The sequence below is a fragment of the Dermacentor variabilis genome, chromosome 1 (genome assembly GCF_050947875.1).
Source record: "Dermacentor variabilis isolate Ectoservices chromosome 1, ASM5094787v1, whole genome shotgun sequence".
NCBI classification, from domain to species: domain Eukaryota; kingdom Metazoa; phylum Arthropoda; class Arachnida; order Ixodida; family Ixodidae; genus Dermacentor; species Dermacentor variabilis.
The window spans coordinates 210110125-210129201 of NC_134568.1; the positions used below are offsets into that span (position 1 = coordinate 210110125).

Consider the following 19077-nt stretch of genomic DNA (forward strand, 5'->3'; position numbering starts at 1 on the left):
GCTGAAATTCCCGTTGTCTAGTTTAGAAAAGCTCCCCATGTTGTCGGAAGACATCAGCTTCACTTTTTTGGCATTAGCACCATGCATACCGTGTGTTTAGCATGCGTTCTGCATATTTGCATTACAGTAGTGTAGGGCTTGACGTCATCTACCCATCGTAACATCACGCGAAGCAGCTACCTGTTTTGGTTTCAATACTTTGATATTTATTGGATATATAAAATTATTGATGAATTTATAAGCAAATTGAACCACCCTGCCGGTGACAGGACTGTCAATGCCATTTGAAACTGACAATAATAATCCTAATACAGTAAAAAAAATGCTGGAGTACCCTTTAACCGCTTAAGTGTTTTGGACGAGAATAACTTGTCAGCACAATCCTGGTTAATTTTGCTTTGGACAAGCTCAGCTCACCACTGGCAATAATCTCATTTTTAAGGCAATTTGGGCGAACTCAGCACATGAACTGAGTTTTTCTTTCTACTACACAGACTGCTGCAATGCCAGTGTTTGAAATCTGGTGTTATTTCGCCATTTTTTTTTTTACTACATAGTTGTCGGCACTTTTACGGTGCCTCAAAGGCTGCGTTGATTCAGTCTTCTATCTGGCTACCATCTATGTTGTAGATGGCCGCCATTTCATTTAACACTGGAGCGGTGCATTTATTGCAGTATTTGTCTTCTAGTACATAGATGGCAACACTCTGTAAGCACTTCAAGACCGCATTTTTGGAATTTTGCATTTTTTTCGCTTTTTGGCAGATTTGCACCGATGGCGTCTGCCACTGAAAGCTTGCACATGAGTCGCGTGTCCAAAAGAAATCCACTGCTTGACTCTCAGTGAATGTAAGAGTGAAAGCAATTCACTAGTTTTGTTCTTCAAGCGAAGAGGATGATGGTAGTCTTTTCATTACTTCTTCTACTGAAAGTGATGATTCGGAAAACGAAAACGATGTTGACTTGGCCCAACAGTGGTGCAGCGTGGATGCTGACAGCCCCCTCCCCCCCCCCCTTCATTTTCAGAGGAGGGCTGTCTTGTAAGAATGCATGGAAAACTCTCTTCGGTGAAGAAGCTTGCTTTGCAGGCGGAATAGTTGATTTTGGAGCAGCGTAAAATAAAACATTTTTTCTCATTTCCAACTGCATTGTTCATGGCAATGACAAGTACAAATATATTAAAACCTTGTTAATTCGGATTTCACGGAACAGAATAACATGTCCGAATTAACTGAATGTTGAATTATCGAAGGTATCAGGAAAACAATAAGCAAATGCTTACTACATCAACATGCTTTTATTTACTGAATGAATCGGCCAATCCTGTTTCTATTTTTGCACAAAAGCAGTGCAGAAGCTGCAATTCTCATCATCTCATGACTGATTAGTGCTTGCAGCAGCGAAGGCCTCGAGACTTCCTTCATAGCGTGGCTGCGGTGCACATCTTCATTTGAGACATGCTTTTCACTACCGCGCGCACATCCCGATTATTTTTTTGCCAGTGTCACCAGGTCACTGCCCATCGTTATGTAGATGATGCTCTTTATCCTCAACAGCTTTGCACTGAGTAAAAACGAATCTACCATTTGCCGCAAGCTCTGCAGATGAAACCGCGGCCGCTTTCGACACAATCATGGACGGCGCGCTTCCAATTCTGGAGGTGTGCAGCCGACGCATGCCCCGAATCACAACGCAACTTACGTCTGCTCCAGCTGTGGACGAAGCAGCGGTCGCTGTCGACGCGGTCATATGATGCATGGGAACTACACAGTTATGAAGGCATGCGGCCGACACGCGTATACCGAGTTGAAATTACTGTTGGTGGCAACCGCTGTGGACAAAACCGCTGCCGTTATCGACGCAGTCGTGGATGGCGACTACACAGTCATGAAGGCATGCTGCCGATGCGGTGCTATGCGCGGTGGTAAACACAAGAATGAAGGCTTCAAAGGCACAAATAGGCTGAAAGCGTTCTGGCATTGCTGTCATTTGCATACGATTTTCACTGATGACTATGGTGATGCAAGCTCCGCCGCTTCGTTTTGGTGGGCGCCGTTTTCTGATCTTTTGTGACACATTTGCAGCGCTCCGCACTTGCGAAGCTCCGAGAGTTGTCCGAATTAAGCAATGTGCTGCCAAATACGTTCCAATGAACCAGAGTTTCATTGCATTAAGTAATGCATACGCCTGCCGGGACCAAAGGACAAGTCCGAATTATCCGATTTTCCGATAACAAGGGTCGAATTAACGAGGTTTTACTGTATTCTATAGTGAAGAGGTAAAATGAGGTTTTCACAGTTAAAACATGAAGCATATTGGCTGAAAGAGCTTTAGAAAGGTTTTTGATAGAGGGAAGTTAGAAAATAAGCCGTAAATAAATTTAAAAGAAAACAAAATAAGGTCACCTTAGGTCAAAATAATAGAACTTGGGGTTAAGCAGTAGGCCTCTTCTGAACAGTGGCTCCTCTTTTCACGTTTCACAGACTTCTATGCCAGCAGTGCCCTTGGCAGGTGGCAGGTGTAGTATCGGGCTTGCAGAACAGGCTTGGTGGTAGCCCATTGGAGACCCAGCGTCTGGCCGTGCTGGCACTGTTTGCTGAGCTGCTGAGCCAGCCTTTCGAGGGAGCACCCCTGCTGGCCGAGCCGCTCATGAACCACCTGCTGGGCTCCTTATCTGACCCGAGCCTGGCTGTGCGCCGTCTCTGCTTGCGCAGTCTTGCCCACTTAGGTCGTGCTGAAGGGCATCTGGTAAGCCAGCGTGTGCTCTTAAACGCTTGCGGTCAATACTGCCATGAACCTCTACGCACCTGTCAATACCATATGTGCGATCATGTGAGCTGGTTCCCAGTTGTTTCAGTGTGAAATTTTCATGCTGTATGATTAGAGACAGAATCTGGGCAGACGTTGAAATGTGCAATGTGAGCCGGTATTGTGGATTGCACTTGTAGAAATAAAAAATTTTAACAATGGATATGTAATCTAAACAATTTATTTATTCTTGAAATGGGTCTGAAGCTTTAACTTGTTTGACATCTGCACAAGTCATACATATGGCACTTTGCAGTGGGCGAAATAAGTGCTTAGATATGCTGTAAATGTGCTGCCTAGCCATGGCGTGGACTAGTCTCCATGGCACAGGTGAGGCCAGCACAAGTCTTTGCAAAAGCATATGCCACACATTTCTAAGTGCACTATTTGTTTGCCTACTTGAAATGGCTGATATATATATATATATATTTATTTATTAGCGGAAAACTTGCTCCTGATAGCAGACACTTATAATGCATGCCTTCAGTCTGATGCTATGTACATTACATATTATTACGCATTGTATTTACACAATTCTAATGCACACTTTTTTATTAAAATACAGTAAAACCTCATTCATGCATCTTGGAAAAAAATAATATGGAGAAAATGTACTAACTGAAAAAAAACTTACGATCTGAAGTGACTAAAAAATTTGGCAGATTGAGCTGTAGTTGATATCCACATAATACAAAACGTTGCGCGAATTGTTGCACATGAGGCACGAGACGTGCATCGAGCTGGTGGGGCTTCGGCAGCCTGAGGCATGTTTTGTTTTCCTATTGTGTAGTGTCTTAAAGGGACAGAGAACCGCTCGGAACATATGAATCAAAATAAACCCTCTGATGGAATGATTCTCTTGCGTAGTGGCTAAAACGAGGTGTGTTTTTCTCATTAAACGGGAATTCATATTTTTAATTCATCACTAAAAGTCACGAAAAATGATCTTCGGCAAAAGAACCCCAGGTGGTCGAAATTTCCGGAGTCCTCCACTACGGTGTGCCTCATAATCAGAAAGTGGTTTTGGCACATAAAGCCCCATAATTTAATTAATTTTGATCTTCGTACCCCATGGTGGCAAAAACATGAAGCTGCATAAGAGGTCCACCACGTTACCTTCTACTAGTGTACGCGGTTACTGGTCTTTTTATTAGTATTGAAATGCAGTATACTTTCTACTGTTACAAGTTTTTCCTGACTTACAATGTGCAGATGAGCCTTCGTTTGTAGTGAGCAGAAAAGTGGCACTGCCTTCGTTTTCGATGAGTTGGCTTGGCTCATCTGTTGATAGAACGACGACAATGGAATCCAGTTAGCCATGATGTAGGTGTGTACTTGGGGGAAAATACGATACAAAAATAACAAATGTCTGTACAACAATGTGAACTTATTGCACCAGCTTGCTTTTTTTTTTTTCAAAAGTGATTGAAAAGGTCAAAATGCAGGTGGTGAACCAGTTACATTCACGCCTGTAAAAGCAGTACGATGGGTGGCTTTCACAATTTACGAGGCCGGATGTCAACATTGCTCACACTTCTCAGTGTTGCTGGAGGAAGAACTCTTACTTTTTTAGAGACTACTCAGATTGAAAAATTCTGCTTAATAAATATCCATGCACTTTTGGAAGTGACCGCTGCAGATGTAAACACTACCGAGGGTGAGCTTTGCGTTGTGTCTTAAAAAACTAGGTCCTTAAAAATCGCTTGTCAGTCCCAACGAAATTGAGCTGGTGAGCAACGCCAGATGTCACCGAAGCGAAATGTGACACTCACATCGCACCACCTGCAGCAGGGAATATAGAAGCGTTTGGATTGTGGCCTACTAAGAGCAGGCAAAATGCTACCAACGGCACTAGCCCGCCTCCCCACTGGCTGTAAAACGGATTGTTGAAGATGCTTATCACAGTAGTTTTGGCAGCAATAACTGTGAGTGAGGCGTGCGATGACCCGGGAGGAGATTTGCTGGTACTGGAATAAAAAACCGAGTGTGCGCTGGCATTCTCACGTGAGACGTGCCGAGGAGTATTGCGTGGAAGCTGATGCGGCAGGCACTTACTGTTCTCAGTTGTGCACGTTTCGAGCCTTTTCTTGTTTACATGGGATCTAGCGGCCAGAAAACGTATCCGATCGCAGTCTGCAGTAAGGAACGACGGCACGTTTGGGTTATCACCTATTAAAAGCGTGCAGTACGCTTACAACGACACCATGTGCTCTGAAACAGATAGGCGAAGATGCTTAATTATCGCAGTAAGGTTGGCGGTAATAGCTGTGAATCCAGCATGCAGCGACCCTGGAGAAAATTTGCTGGTACCAGAATAAAAAAGTGAGCGTACGCCAGTGTTTTAACATAAGACGGGCGGGCGAGTATTGCGGTGAAGCTGCCGAAGCAGGCGGCTACTGCTCTTGATAGTGCATTCCTTCCTTGCGCATTTTCTTGTGTACATGGTATCTAGTGGCTGGAAAATGTATCATACGATTATAGTTTTGCCAATATATTGAACATTGGTGCTGGATGATCATGTTTTCCTGGATTATATAAACCAGTAAAATATAAAGGATAGCTCGATTCTGTAATTTTTTGTGTACTCGGTTGCGAACGTTGCTGCCGGGAAATCGTACGTAACGGTATCGTTTAAATGACGTTCTTCTGTAATGGTGCTGGAAATTGCCTGTGCATTACAATCTAATACGAAACTGAAACCGCATTTGAAGTGTTGGCAACAGCTCACTGTCAGAGCCGACAGATGCAGCGTCATCGCCATCACGAAATGGGGGCAGAGTACGTTTTCTTGAAGGTTGCTGTGGGTTTATTTTATGCTAGACTACAATCACTTTTGGAGATACTGTCACATTCGCAAGGTGCCATGCCACTTGACACCGGATGCACCAGCATATGCAGCTACCAGAGTTTCTGGTGCTGTCCTGAGCTAGCTATCTGCACAGAGTGCCAGGAATGCTGTCAGATGCATATTTCAACAACTCCAATGCTGAGTCACGTAAAACCTCGTGGAAGTGATAGTAGTAATGTATCTAGAAGTGGTTGCTCGAGAGTACAGTAAAACCTTGTCATTGAAGATTTCATTGGACTGAAAAAAAAAATGCCAGAATTAACCAAGTGTGGAATTGTCAGGAATATCAAGATAACAATAAACGAATGCTTACTGTGTCAAAATGCTTTCATTAACTGAAAGAATTGGCAAATCTGGTTTCTACTTTGCACAAAAGCAGTGCAGAAGCTGTAATTCTCGTCATCTCATGACTGATTAGCGTTCACAGTGGCAAGGCCTTGCGACTTCCTTCGCAGTGTGGCCGTTGCATGTGCCTCATGTGAGACACGTTTTACACTATTGCACGCACATCCAGAATATTTTTTCACCATTGAGCTGCTCACTAACAGATCACCCATCCATTGTGCCAGTGCTCTCTATACTCGACAGCTTCTGTAGTGCTTTTGACATTGCGCGCACAGCATTTATTAATTTTTTTATTTATTTCATTACCTTCAATGCCCGAAGGCGTTACAAAACGAAACTACTGTTTGCCACAACCGTTGCGGACAAAACGCGGTCACTATAGATGCTGTCATGGACGGCGACCACACAGCTCTAAGGGGTATGCACTGAATCAGAACGAAAATATTGTTTACTGCATCTGCTGTGGACGAAATTGCAGTCGCTATTGATGTTATCATGGATGGTGAATATGCAGTTGGGAAGGCACGTGGCCAATGCGGTGTTATGTGTGACGGTGAACGCAAGGATCGTCATCATCATCATAATCAGGCTGTTTAATGTCCACTGCAGGTCGAACGCCTCTCCCTGCGATCTCCAATTACCCCTGTCCTTCGCCAACCGATTCCAACTAGCGCCCACAAATTTCCTAATTTCCTCTCTCCACCTAGTCATCTGCCGTCCTCGACTGCATTTCCCTTCTCTTGATATCCATTCTGTAACCCTAATGGTCCAACGGTTGTCTAACCTGCGCATTGCATGACCTGCCCTCGTACTCCTTCACAGACTCTAGAGGCTGACTGGCGATCCTGAACTCTTGTTATTCATCATTATCTATGTCTTCTGCATATTAATCTTCAGCTGGACTCTTACACACTCTCTGTTAAGGTCCTCAATCATTTGTTGTAGGTTGTCTGCATTGTTGCTGAATATAACAATGTCATCGGCAAACCGAAGGTTGCTGAGATATTCGTCGTCAATCCTTACTCCTAAGCCTTCCCAGTTTAATAGCTTGAATACTTTTTCCAAGCATGCAGTGAATAGCATTGGAGAGATTGTGTCTCCCTGTCTGACCCCTTTCTTTATAGGTATCTTCCTGCTTTTCTTGTGTAGAATTAAGCTGGCTTTGGAATCTCTCTATATATTTTCCAAGGTATTTATGTAAGTGGTCTGTACTCCTTGATTGCGTAATGCCGCTATGACTGTTGGTATCTCTGACTGTTGGTATTGAACTCTGCAAATTTCTCGATAACCTTATTAATGACACGGATGTGATCCATTGTAGAGTATCCCTTCCTGAAGCCAGCCTGTTCCCTTGGTTGACTAAAGTCCAGTGTTGCCTTTATTCATTGGAGATTATTGTGGTAAATATTTTATATAATACTGGGAGTAAGCTAATGGGCCTATCATTTTTCAATTCTTTAACATCTCCCTTTTTGTGGATTAGTATAATGTTTGCATTCTTCCAATTTTCTGGGACCCTTGCAGTCGATAGACACTTCGTATAAAGAGCCGCCAGTTTTCCAAGCATTATATCTCCCCCATATTTGATAAAATTAACTGTTACTTCATCTTCTCCTGCCGCTCGTCCTCGTTTCATGTCTTGCAAAGTCCTTCTGACCTCATCGCTAGTTATAGGAGGAGTTTCTGTATCCAGTTCATTACTCTTTCTAATGAAGGTATCCTGACTCCTCTGGGTATTGTACTGGTCAGTATAGAATTCTTCCGCTTCTTTTACTATATCTTCGAGATTGCTGATGATATTACCCTGCTTATCTTTCAGTGCATATATCTTGATTTTTCCTATGCCATGTTTCTTTCTCACTGATTTCAGGCTGCGTCCATTTTTTACGGCTTCAGTCTTTCTAATGTTATAGTTTCGTATATCACTTATTTTCGCCTTGTTGATCAGTTTTGACATTTCCGCGAATTCTATCTTATCTCTTGAGTTGGACACTTTCATTCTTTGTTGTTTCTTTATTAGGTCCTTTGTTACTTGGGAAAGCTTGCCTACTGGTTGCTTTGGTGCCTTGCCTCCCACTTCAATTGCTGCCTCTGAAGCCAGCCTAGTTATGGTTTCTTTCATTAGCTCTATCTCATCATGATCTCAAGAATAAAGAACACTAGAACACAAGAATAAAGGCACAAATAAGTGTTCTGCCATTCCTGTCCACACACGATTTCTGCTGGTGACTATGGCGATGCAGACTCTGCCGCTTTGTTTTGATTGGACACTATCACTGCTTTTGCTCTTTCGCGTTGCATACTTATGCGCCACTCCATGCTTGCCTAGTTGTAGGAGTGACCTGAATGAACCGGTGTGCGGCCAAATACGTCCGAATTAACAAGTGTTTGAGCACATTAATTAATGTACTATATGCCCACCAGAACCCAAGGACGAGTCTAAATGATCAGATTTTCAAAATTAACAAAGGTCAAATTAGCGAGGTTTTGCTGTACCACCTTGTGTGCTTGTATTTGTGGCCAGTGAAGCAGAAATGGTGACAATGATGTACCGCTTTCATCATGAAAACTCATTTAATAGTTCTTCTTCTGTGAAAGGTAAATTCTCCACATCTTGTTTTTTTCTGGTCGTGAGCCTGGCAACATACTTAATTTTTCTGTTATAGATCAGGTGCATGTTACATTCAGGTGCATCTTACTTTCAGGTGCGTTTTTATTTTCTTACTTTAAGCCTGCGAAAAGTGGATACACGTTAGATACTGTGGTGCACTAGAATGAAGTAAATACGGTATTAATTTTTAAAAAAACAACTTTGTCCTGATTTCATACCTTTCTTACTAGCAGGAGATTCACCTTGTACGTTAAAGCTAGAACTTTTATTCTGTGGGCATAGTGTGTGTGTCTGTGCAGAGGTTGAAGCTTGGAGATAGATCCAGTGTGGTGAACGAGCGGCTATGGCATTACACTGCTAAGCACAAGGTCCTGGGATAAAATGCGAAAATGTCTGCATGCCGTGCATTGGGTGTTACATTAAAGATATCCAGGGGCTCAAAATTAATCCAGAGTCCCCCACTACGGCATACCTCAAAATCAGATCATGGCTTTGTCATGTTAAACCCGAGAATTTATTCATTAATTTTTTTAATGGCTTAGAGATACTTGGAATCACTGTAACCGTACAAGTTCTTGATACTCGTTTACTCAAAAACATGGGGTGTACACCTCACTTTAGATACTCTCTGCCCTTTTATCTTACTTAAAGCACAGAGGAAAAATAACATTCGCATTCATTTACCATCATAAATGTATGTCACACCTGAAAGTCTCCAAGAGTAGTTATGAAATTTGGCTTATTACTTTTAGTTTATTTCATATTGCAGTGGTTGGACGTTTCTAAACTGTTAGTTCTTTAAGAGCTCTCCCACAACTGTAGTAATACAGCGAAATCTAGTTATACCGTAGTTGGCCGTAGCTCGGAAAAAGTACGTACAAAACGGTAGTACTGCTTAACCGAAATAGCATGAGATCGCCCACTTACTTGTCAAAAACGGAACTCAGAGAGAGTGCGATGTAAGGGGAAAAAAACATGCAGTATTTATTCACTTTGTGTGACAAAAGTGTTATTTTCATTTGATGCCGCCGTGGCCTAGCAGCGACGACAGCGGCCTCAAACGGGAGGGCTCGTTAGTGTCGTCGTCGTCACTGTCATCGCACATGGTCATCAGTGGTAGCTTCACTCTCCAAGTCTGAGTAGCACATTTGTTGATCATTTTCAAAGGTCAGATACTCGTCAAAGCCGACTGCACCGGATTTGCAATCCTCTGCGCAGAGTGCATTGATTGAACACTCAGCTCCTTCTTCATCAAGTGCACATGAATAGTCAGCATCAGCACCAACGGTGCTTTCCTTCGAGAAGCCAGCGTGTTCATAACACCGCTTGATCAAAGTGGGCTCCACTTGCTTCCATGCCTATACACAATAAGACATATGGCCCAGAGGAGGTCGATGGAATACTCCTTGCCGTTGTCGTAGCAAAGGAGCATGCGCTTGAGCAGGTGGTGCCGGTAAATCTTCCTCGTGTGGTGAATGACACCTTGGTCCGTTGGCTGCGAGATCGACGTGGTGTTCGGAGGAAGAAATACCATCCTGATAGCTTCCAAGTGTGGGATGTCACCATGCGCTGGGCACTGAACAACGAAGAGTACATTCCTGCCTGTGGTCGCGAACTTGCTGTCAGGCTGCCGAACATAATCTTCAAATATTGCGCCTGTGACCCAGGCTTTTTTGTTGTGCCGGTAGATAAGCTCATCCCCTGGTGGCAGCCATGCATTTTTAAAGCAGTGAGGCTTCCCACTCTTTCCAACTACGAGTAGTGGCAGCTTGTGTTTACCCTACATGTTCGCTCCTAACAGAACAGTAATTCTTTTCTTGCCCTGCTTTCAACCCTTGACCACAGTGTCCTTTGCTGCGAACATTTTTGTAGGCAGCATCTTGTAAAAAAAGGCTGCATCGTCAAGGTTGTACACATCGTCTGCACCGTACTCGCTAAGCAACGGACGCAATGTGTGTTTCTTCCAGTCGTTGACGACACTCTCGTTTGCGCTACCGCTCTCGCCACAGGCGGCTATGAAGGTCAAATTATTGCGTTCTTTAAAACGGCTGAACCATCCATTGCTACACTTGAACTCTTCGTGCCCAAGTTGTAGAGCCAAGTCGTTGGCCTTCTCCCGCAATAGCGTTCCATTGTCACGAAGGTGGGCTGCATTTGCTTTCTGCAGCCAGCGAAGAAAAGCTGATTCCACATCTTGTTACGTGGGAGCCCATACTCACGACCGCTTCGAAGAATATGTCTTGCTAGGCCTCCAGTACCTTCGAATTGTTCTTCAATATTGTGGACAACGTTGAGAGGGGCACTCAGTGCCTTTCAGCCGACTCTGTCTTAGAACACGTGATCTTACCCGCTTCTTGGATCAAGCAGAACTTCTGCTGCAGCATTAAAGTCTTATACTTTGGCATCTTCGCTCACTGACACTTCTGCACAGTTCAGAAAAAAAAAAGAACGAACACCATGCTAGCTGCAACACCCCTAACCACCGCGCACAAAGAAACGGTGCAGACCGGCGTTGTGCGCGCACACGTCGCCGCAGGCGTGGAAAGAGGGTGGGCGAACGGCAGCCAGTGGCAGTGGCACAAAACAAGTTGCTGCGACTGCGAGGAGCGTGTGGAGTGGGGGATGAGAGCACGTGACAAAAAGCGGTATGCCCGCTGCATTGCAGTGAAGCACGTCTTCTCCTCTGCAGGCGCGCCTTTCAGCAGTGCGCGAGGCATACCGTGGACTGATTTTTGTGCTAGCAGTACTACTCAGGCACTTCGTCTATAAATAATCGCGACTGCTATGTGGCGTCGCCTCGCGGCTCTGATTGGTTGTCGTTTCGTTGGGTTTGCGGTGAAATGTGGATCGAGAATTGCCGCATAGCACCCCAAATCTTCGAATTAACCGGGTTGACCTAGGCCGCTAGTTCGAATTATCTGGTCAAATTTACATTGGAAAATACGGGACCGCAGAAAACCTTTGAATGATTCAGGATTTCGAATTAACCGAGTTCTAATTAATGAGGTTTTACTGTAGTTGTGACAAATACTAATGCATTAACAGAGAATGTAGACAGTGGCCAAAAGAGAACTACTAATAGTTGTTCGTACTCTAAAATGCCCATGATTCATTAAAGGTTAAAGGAGATGCTGGTTGGATAATTACTTTTTTGATATTCATTGAGGTTTATCTTGCAAGATTAAGTTTTGAAATTGCATACTATATTAGGATCCTTTGTTTTCAGGCTTCAGTTTTTTTTTTTAATTTTCCAGGGTAAAAATAGGCCATCATTTTTAAAGAGACAAACTGAGGAGAAATCTGGATTTCGCGATCTGGCAGCTCAACGTTAGGATATTCCTGAACATTTACCAATGATTAACACGCGTAATGGTGTCTTTTTGGACCCAAACATACTTAAACCAGTGAGATCACTCACAGGAACATGTAATGACAAAGAGAGCTGCTCGCAAGTGATGTGATGAACTCATTTGAGTAAATGTCCTCTCAGTGTCACACTTACCGCTTGCAATGTAGAGCAACGTCAGTGCTGGGTTCACTTCCTAGTGCATTACTGCTGTTTACAGACATGTGACATGCGAGAATTGCAATGCGATGGACCATTGTCATATTCATTTCAACGTGATTGCCAAAAAAAAGTAACAAGGTTTTGTTTCGGTCGCTCAAGGCCGGTAGGCACTGAATATATTATATATGCTGGTTTTTGCTTGAGCGTTTAGTGAAAAAAAAAGCATATACAATTAAACCTCACTATAACAAATTTCAGTACAACAAAGCGTTTAACCTTTTAGAACTTCTTGTCCATAGAACACCATGTATTTAGAACCTCAGTATAATGAAGTGTGTTATATGTTCGGCCCATTTTATGTAAATCCATCGGCAGCTGTACTCCTTTACATAAAAAGGTCAAATTTCAGTATAAGGAAATTTCAATATAACGAAGCAAATCACCGATTTTTACCATTTTTGTTTGTATTGAGCTTTAATTCTATAATATTTATGTATAAACAATATTAATAATAATATACTTTATATTTTGACCACTTGCTCAAACAATATGGGTAGTGTTCATTAGTTTTGTAGCACCTGCATTTTTAATATCCTTTGTGGAAGACTTCGAGGAGAAATCCAGTTTAACCAAATTTTGATAAATTTTGCTGCCAGTGCAAAAGTCGGGAATTGTTGGGTTTTACCCGAAATTGAAGGTCTCTGACAATATGTAAAAAAAATTAAGGCAAAGATTAGACCAGAAAGCAATAGAAAATGCATCTCATCAAAGGGGTAGTGGCAGGAACACCACAGCTTGGTGAGCGCAAGTGTTTTCATACATCCAGCCACAAAAATGGATGTAGTTAGCAGTTCAACACTGTTGTAAAATGTAGACTAAGCCACTTTCTTAAAGGCAGAGAAGCTTTATGCCTGATTAGGAAGTAGCTTAACTACATTCGACTTCCGTTAAAGGGACCCTAAAACGATTTTGACGATTTTGTACAAACGTACTGAGTCGTTAGAGTAGGTCCTTCTGATGATTAATTGACGCATCTAAGTGCTCCGCGTAAAGCGTATAATTTATTATAAGGTTTTAAAAATGTACATCGCTGCCGATCGCAGCACACTGCTCGGCGGAATTTTCAGCCGCCCCTACTCATGTGACGTAAATCACCCAATTGATGTCAGTAGGGCAAGCTATCTGATTGGCTGCCCAGGGCATGTCATCGAAAATTTTTCCAGCTTTATGGTGAACAAATGATGTTCGTAATAGTTGGAGTGTCAGTTTATTTGTTTCTATGAAAGGAAAGTAACAGAACAATTTCTCACTACACTTAAAAGCACTTCCGGCACACAGTAAGCGTCGTCTGCTTGTGTTACAGTGTGCTCCATTTTGACAAGAGCTCTGCAGTCACAGTCAGTCTCAGTCTTTTCGTGAGCACTATGATTCGACTTTGTTGCGTTGTGGACTGCAAACCTAGTGACTGGCAATATGTCAAGCTGCGACATCATGTCCCTCTGCAAGGCAGCAGACGAGCTGACTGGCTGCAGCGTATCAGACTGCCGCTATCCAATCGGCGCCAGGATTTACGCATTTGTGGCCGTCACTTTACACCGGAAGAATACTAATGCAATAGCGTTTCGCGAGTGCGGTATTAGGGTAAAAGGAAGCGCAAGGGGACAGGACCCAGCTGTATGACTGTATCGTTTCACGAGATGAGCAGAAGCGCAAATGTGAACGGTCTGCACAGTGCAGCCACCTGGTGGCACAGAGCTCAACCACACACAGTAGCAGTAACGAAATGTGTTCTTCTTTGCTGCTGGAGTAAATTTTTTGCAGGAGTGTAATCGTTAACACATTGTTTTTTGTAAATGTTTAAAATGTTTTACACTTGGTTAGAGCAATATTAGCTCTTTCTTTGGCTGGTTAAACTCTGCACCAACAGGTGGCTGGACTGTGCAGACCGATCAAGCCGCTCACGTACATATACGCTAAAGTTCCTTCATCAGCTTGATGAGTTTATGCCTCCAGCCATCCGTCGAAACGCCTAGATCGCCTGTGGTTACCGGAATACCAGACACATTCGGCGCTGCGACAGAATGCTTGCAACGCACACTGCTTCGATAGCTTTCGCTTGGGGTCGACTGCCAAGCAGCTGGCGGAGAGTTTGGAGAGGCTTTGCGCACTCACTCCTAGAGAACCGGAAGTCGACACACGGCGTGCCATCATGACCCAGAGCCAGTGAAGGCAGAGCTTGGACCCGATCACTCAGCAAACAAGTTGAGGATAAAATGAATGACTATTGAGGAGGGTAACTTGTAATCATCCGTAGATCTCTTAATATGAGACATTTCACACAAATCGTGGTGCGAATGATTAACTTTAGCTGTGCCTTACGCATCTACAAAATTTGTCCGAACAGTTTCAGGGCCCTTTAAGTCCATCCTGATGGGGCCACTGAAATCGACCAAATTATCTGGCAGGTTGAATTAAACAAGAAGCAGAAAAAACACCAAAACAGATAGCTGATTCACTTAGTGGTATTTGCCTGTTTCTAACACACCTCCACACACGCTTTTTGTCTTGAAGTAGAAAACTAATGTAGAAATGACATTAGAGCTCCTGAACAACGTAGAAATCTAACGTGCACCTGATTTTATAGCAAGAAAAGTATATTGTAAGGTTTCACCTCAGACCTCATGTATGCTGCAGCAAAATATTTTGTTTGCGTGCGGGTGTCTAAATGGCTGGCAGGTTTGTGGAGGACAAGGAGGAGGTGTTAGCTCAGAAAGTAAGGGCAAAGGTCGACTCACGAGCCCTGCAACAACTTCACATATGTGTGGACATGCACAATTTTCTGTTTCTGCTAGGGATGGAAACTGGAAGGCTAAAGGGATAGTGAAGTGATAGTTTGAGCAGCAGGGAGTGCAGGAAAAGGTGTATTCACTTACTGTAAACCAGTTGCCACCTTTGAATCCAGCAGTGAATTCCCTTCAAAGGGAACATTGCATACATACACAAGCCATCTACATCTGCCTGTTCTCCCTCTCCTTCCACCTCTTTGTAATCCACATCGTCACCTTCACATTGTTCAGGCACTGCATTATTGTGAAGCTCCTCACCTTAGAGGGAAGGGCTCATTTGTTCATGAGGTACAGGCAATAACTTCTCAGCTGAAATGAACATCTCGCTGTTTATGTTCTTGAGGAAGGGGCAAGGATGTTCTTGTCAAGTGAAGTGAGAATAATCCCTCTCCTAATCCATTTTCAAAGTCCCCTGTATTGCAGCATGCACAGGTGTTTATGCTGCGAGTTGTTTTCTTCCCCTTGCTTATCTTGGCATGGTCTTGAAGACCAGCACTTACACCATGCTTTTTATAAGAGAAGCCTCTCCTAAATTTTTAGGTTGTTACTGAATATCATACAGTGGAAGTCTTTGTGGTTTTTCTTGGTCTACTAAACACCCACTAGGAATAGCTCATGATGTGAGCTAGGAACTTCACCATTCTCTAGTGGTTTGTTATTGGTTAAGACTCTGCTGCCTTCTAATCATCCCAATAAGTTACTATGCCCATATTTTTTTATTATTCCAAATATGATCCATATGTGCTAGGCTTAGTGAATGGCAACAGTGGTATCAGCCAAAATTTTTCAACTTCTGATTATGATTGCTAGCCACATGAACAGCTCTGGGCAAATGCAGGCTCACAGTAGCCAGATTTTGGGTTTTTTTTTTGTATGTTATCGTTACCTTAATTTATTCATGTGCTCATTTATTTTCTCTGCTTTTGGCATTTTAACCTGGAAGCATGGATTAGGGGAACTGCGGACAGTAGGGGTAAGTTGTTTCGCAGTGCCCATGGCTTGGCGGCCATGTTTCCACCTATAGCACGCTTGCCACCCTGTGCATTCCAGCAATATTTTGCTTTCTGTTCTGACAGCAGCAGCAAGCATCAAGTGTATTACACAAGTTTTTTATCCTTTACTGCTATTCACCAATGTTTTTGTTTTTATACACTTAGAATACATATTTGGGACAAAAATATATCATATATATATATATATATATATATATTTTTTTTTGTCCCAATATACAACTGGTACAAAAAAAATTTTACTCCCTCACGGTACCTGCTCAGCTTCCACTCAGTTTCCACTGTCTTATGCAGTTCTACCTTTTTGAATTAATATCCAGTGCACTTTGTTGCTGTGGGCTGTCAGTGACCTAGCAGGCAACCTTGTATCCTAATTAATTGCATTGTGTATATGCTCAGAAAGAGTTTCAGGTACAACATCTGTCACTGGCAATACCAACAGTGACCTTGGCCTTTCTTTTGCTATTTGTAATGTTCATACTAAGGGGCCTCCATGTTGACAATTTTAAGTTGTTTGGAGTGTTTTTACTAGAGTATCAATGAAGCCTGAGCCCACTTTTTTGTTTTGAACCATAAAAATATAGAAGTACAGGCAGTTGGCAGGTTTGTTTGTTTTTGTTTTGTTTTCACAGCATGTACACTGTGTATGCATGATGGTGTATACAAACTATGCAACAGCACTTATATTTTTTGGAGCAGTGCTAGTGTAACATGTATTTTTGTTGCTAGTGATTTTGTAGTTTTTGTGCACTCTTGATAGTATCATATGTGAAATTTTCCAAAATGATATTTGTTTTATGTGTTCCTTGTAGCTTTATTAACTTTTGTGATAATTTACACAGCATTTTCTTGTATGTGATTGCATTTCTGTGAAGACTGCAAGAAGTCTTGAAGTGCACATGAGTGGCACAGGAAGATACAGTGATGTTGCATAATGTATTGTCTACTATGTTAACATTTCATGTTACATCTATGCATTCTTGACTGTTGTAATGTGTCCAGATGGGGCATGCATTGACGCTGCCATAGTGGTATGTACTGTACACTAATGGGGACATGTTTAAAAGTTGTGTTGAAGCTTTTCTGGTTTGCCTATTCTCTGCTGTCGGAGGACGTGTTTGTTTAGTATATGTGCATGAAAAATATCTGCTGCCATAGACTTCCTTTAAGACGAACATGAAGGGACGAAAAGGGATGTGCAACCAATTTTAGGGACCCCTCCCCTTTCTGTGGCACATTGAAAGTCTAGACCTGCAGGAATTACTTCGAACACTGAAGAATTCAATTTAGGATTTTTTAAATGCAATTTCCAGACTCCTTGATCTTATTGTTGAGGTGCTGAGGACAATGACTGCTAAAAGCAATGGCTCCAGTGCATTGCAAAAGCTAATAGAAAAAAAGCGAAATTTTGGGAGTAAAGAAATTAAATTTTGTTAAACTAATTTGAATACAACCTTAGCACCTGTTTCAGGGTGTCTACCAACCGGGAAAACCGGGAATTCTCAGGGATTTCGAATAGTCTGGAAATACTCAAGTAATTTGTGCTTCTATCAGGGAAAATTAGCTGTAATTTTATTGAAAGGGAACGGAAGTCGCGCTAATTCTGGCTTCGAGCAACAGAGAGGGATGGTAACGAATATTCTTTGACGCCATGTCGTTGGCTGGAGGAGTTGCTAGTGTACTGTCAACGACAGATTTTCCGGGCGCCCAATTTTTCGGACATGCCCTGTAATTCGGACGGCTTCGCGGCACCACCACGTACCCCATAGAGTCAATGTATAGAAACGTCTGAAATTTCGGACGCAAGAACCCTTCGCCGTCCGATTTCCCGGACTTTTTGCTGTGATCGCAAGTCCGAAATGGCATTAATCAAAACCACCATCGCCGCCATTTTGATTATCTTGCCGCCTCGAACCGGCGCTCTCGCACACAGATCCGCTGGCAGCCGTAGCCAACACTGTGGCAATGCTAGGCCTAGCTGCTTCGACATTCGCTATTAGCCTTCTTGCCGTTCGGTGGTATGGTTTTTATTGAAAGAATTCGCCGTTGTCAGCTATGGCACCGACTCCGCCTTTGTAATCCTCGGGATTGGCTTCGAAGCTCGGCAAGCACAGCGCGTTGCATAATGCCGGTTCCCAAAAGTCAGCTTCGCCTGAATACAGAAATGTTACGCGGTGAAGCATACGCGAAAGTATTGCGGTGAAGCATAACAAATGTGGGAAGGGACAATTGTCACTGGACACAGTATGCATTTAATTATACACGCATGAACACGCGGTCTCCTGTCACATTATGAGCACCGATATGCCTAATAAGTGTACTGGCAGTCAGACTGCCAGTACAGTCCTTCAGCTTCTTTCAGATGTGCCTGTAGCGATTTGAGCCTCTTGGGGGCAGTAAAAGGCATGCATACATTTTTTCTGATTTCCCGATTTTTTCGGACGTTTTCGCGGTTCCTAGGGAGTACAAAAAATCAGACGTTGACTGTAAACTGTCCAAGAGGATGCTTCATATGGTCCGTGAGGCAAAAGCGCGGTGGAAGGAGGGCGAGAATAGAAAGAATCATTGCATTGAGAGATGAATGAGGAAGAGCAGGAGGAGAATGAGGAGGAGAATGACGTTAATGCATAAGCAGAAAGTTTGGACAGTTTGGAATACATTTCTAGCACTGCTTAGCAACGTATACGCTGCTCCTGCCGTTTGGATAAGGTGTTAATGAGCTCCAAAGGCACTTACATGCTCTTTGGAGCTGTGGCCAAAGCTTCGTGTTGTTCATCCAGTCACCGTCTACATTATCCACTGAAACAGAGGTTTGCTTAGCCACACCAGGATGTCTTGCATATTCGTTTTAAACACTGAATCAACGGAAGCAGCTGAGGGAAGCAATGGACGCATCACCATTTAATCAAACATTTCAGTGCCCATGGCATCGCTGCAAAAGGGTCTATATAATGCCATCATATTAAAGAATGCATCGAAGTATTCAGGGCTATAACAGCTGTGTCATTTGTGAAGCTGGTTCTTGTGTCTCCTGTGCAGTGTCCTCACCTGCAGAGGCACCCATAGAGGACTTCCTCAATTGTTTCTATATGTCTGCCCCA

General features: G+C 43.1%; 1 protein-coding gene across 3 annotated transcripts in view; it reads left to right on the top strand.

Moving 5' to 3' along the window:
• c11.1 (maestro heat like repeat family protein c11.1) overlaps window positions 1–19077 on the top strand; it is a 212376-nt gene that overhangs the window by 157547 nt on the left and 35752 nt on the right. For all 3 annotated transcript variants that reach the window (XM_075703967.1, XM_075703969.1, XM_075703968.1), the window contains exon 31: window positions 2484–2748. In XM_075703967.1, coding sequence (XP_075560082.1) covers window positions 2484–2748 — 265 coding nt within the window. The remainder of the gene's footprint in view (window positions 1–2483; window positions 2749–19077) is intronic.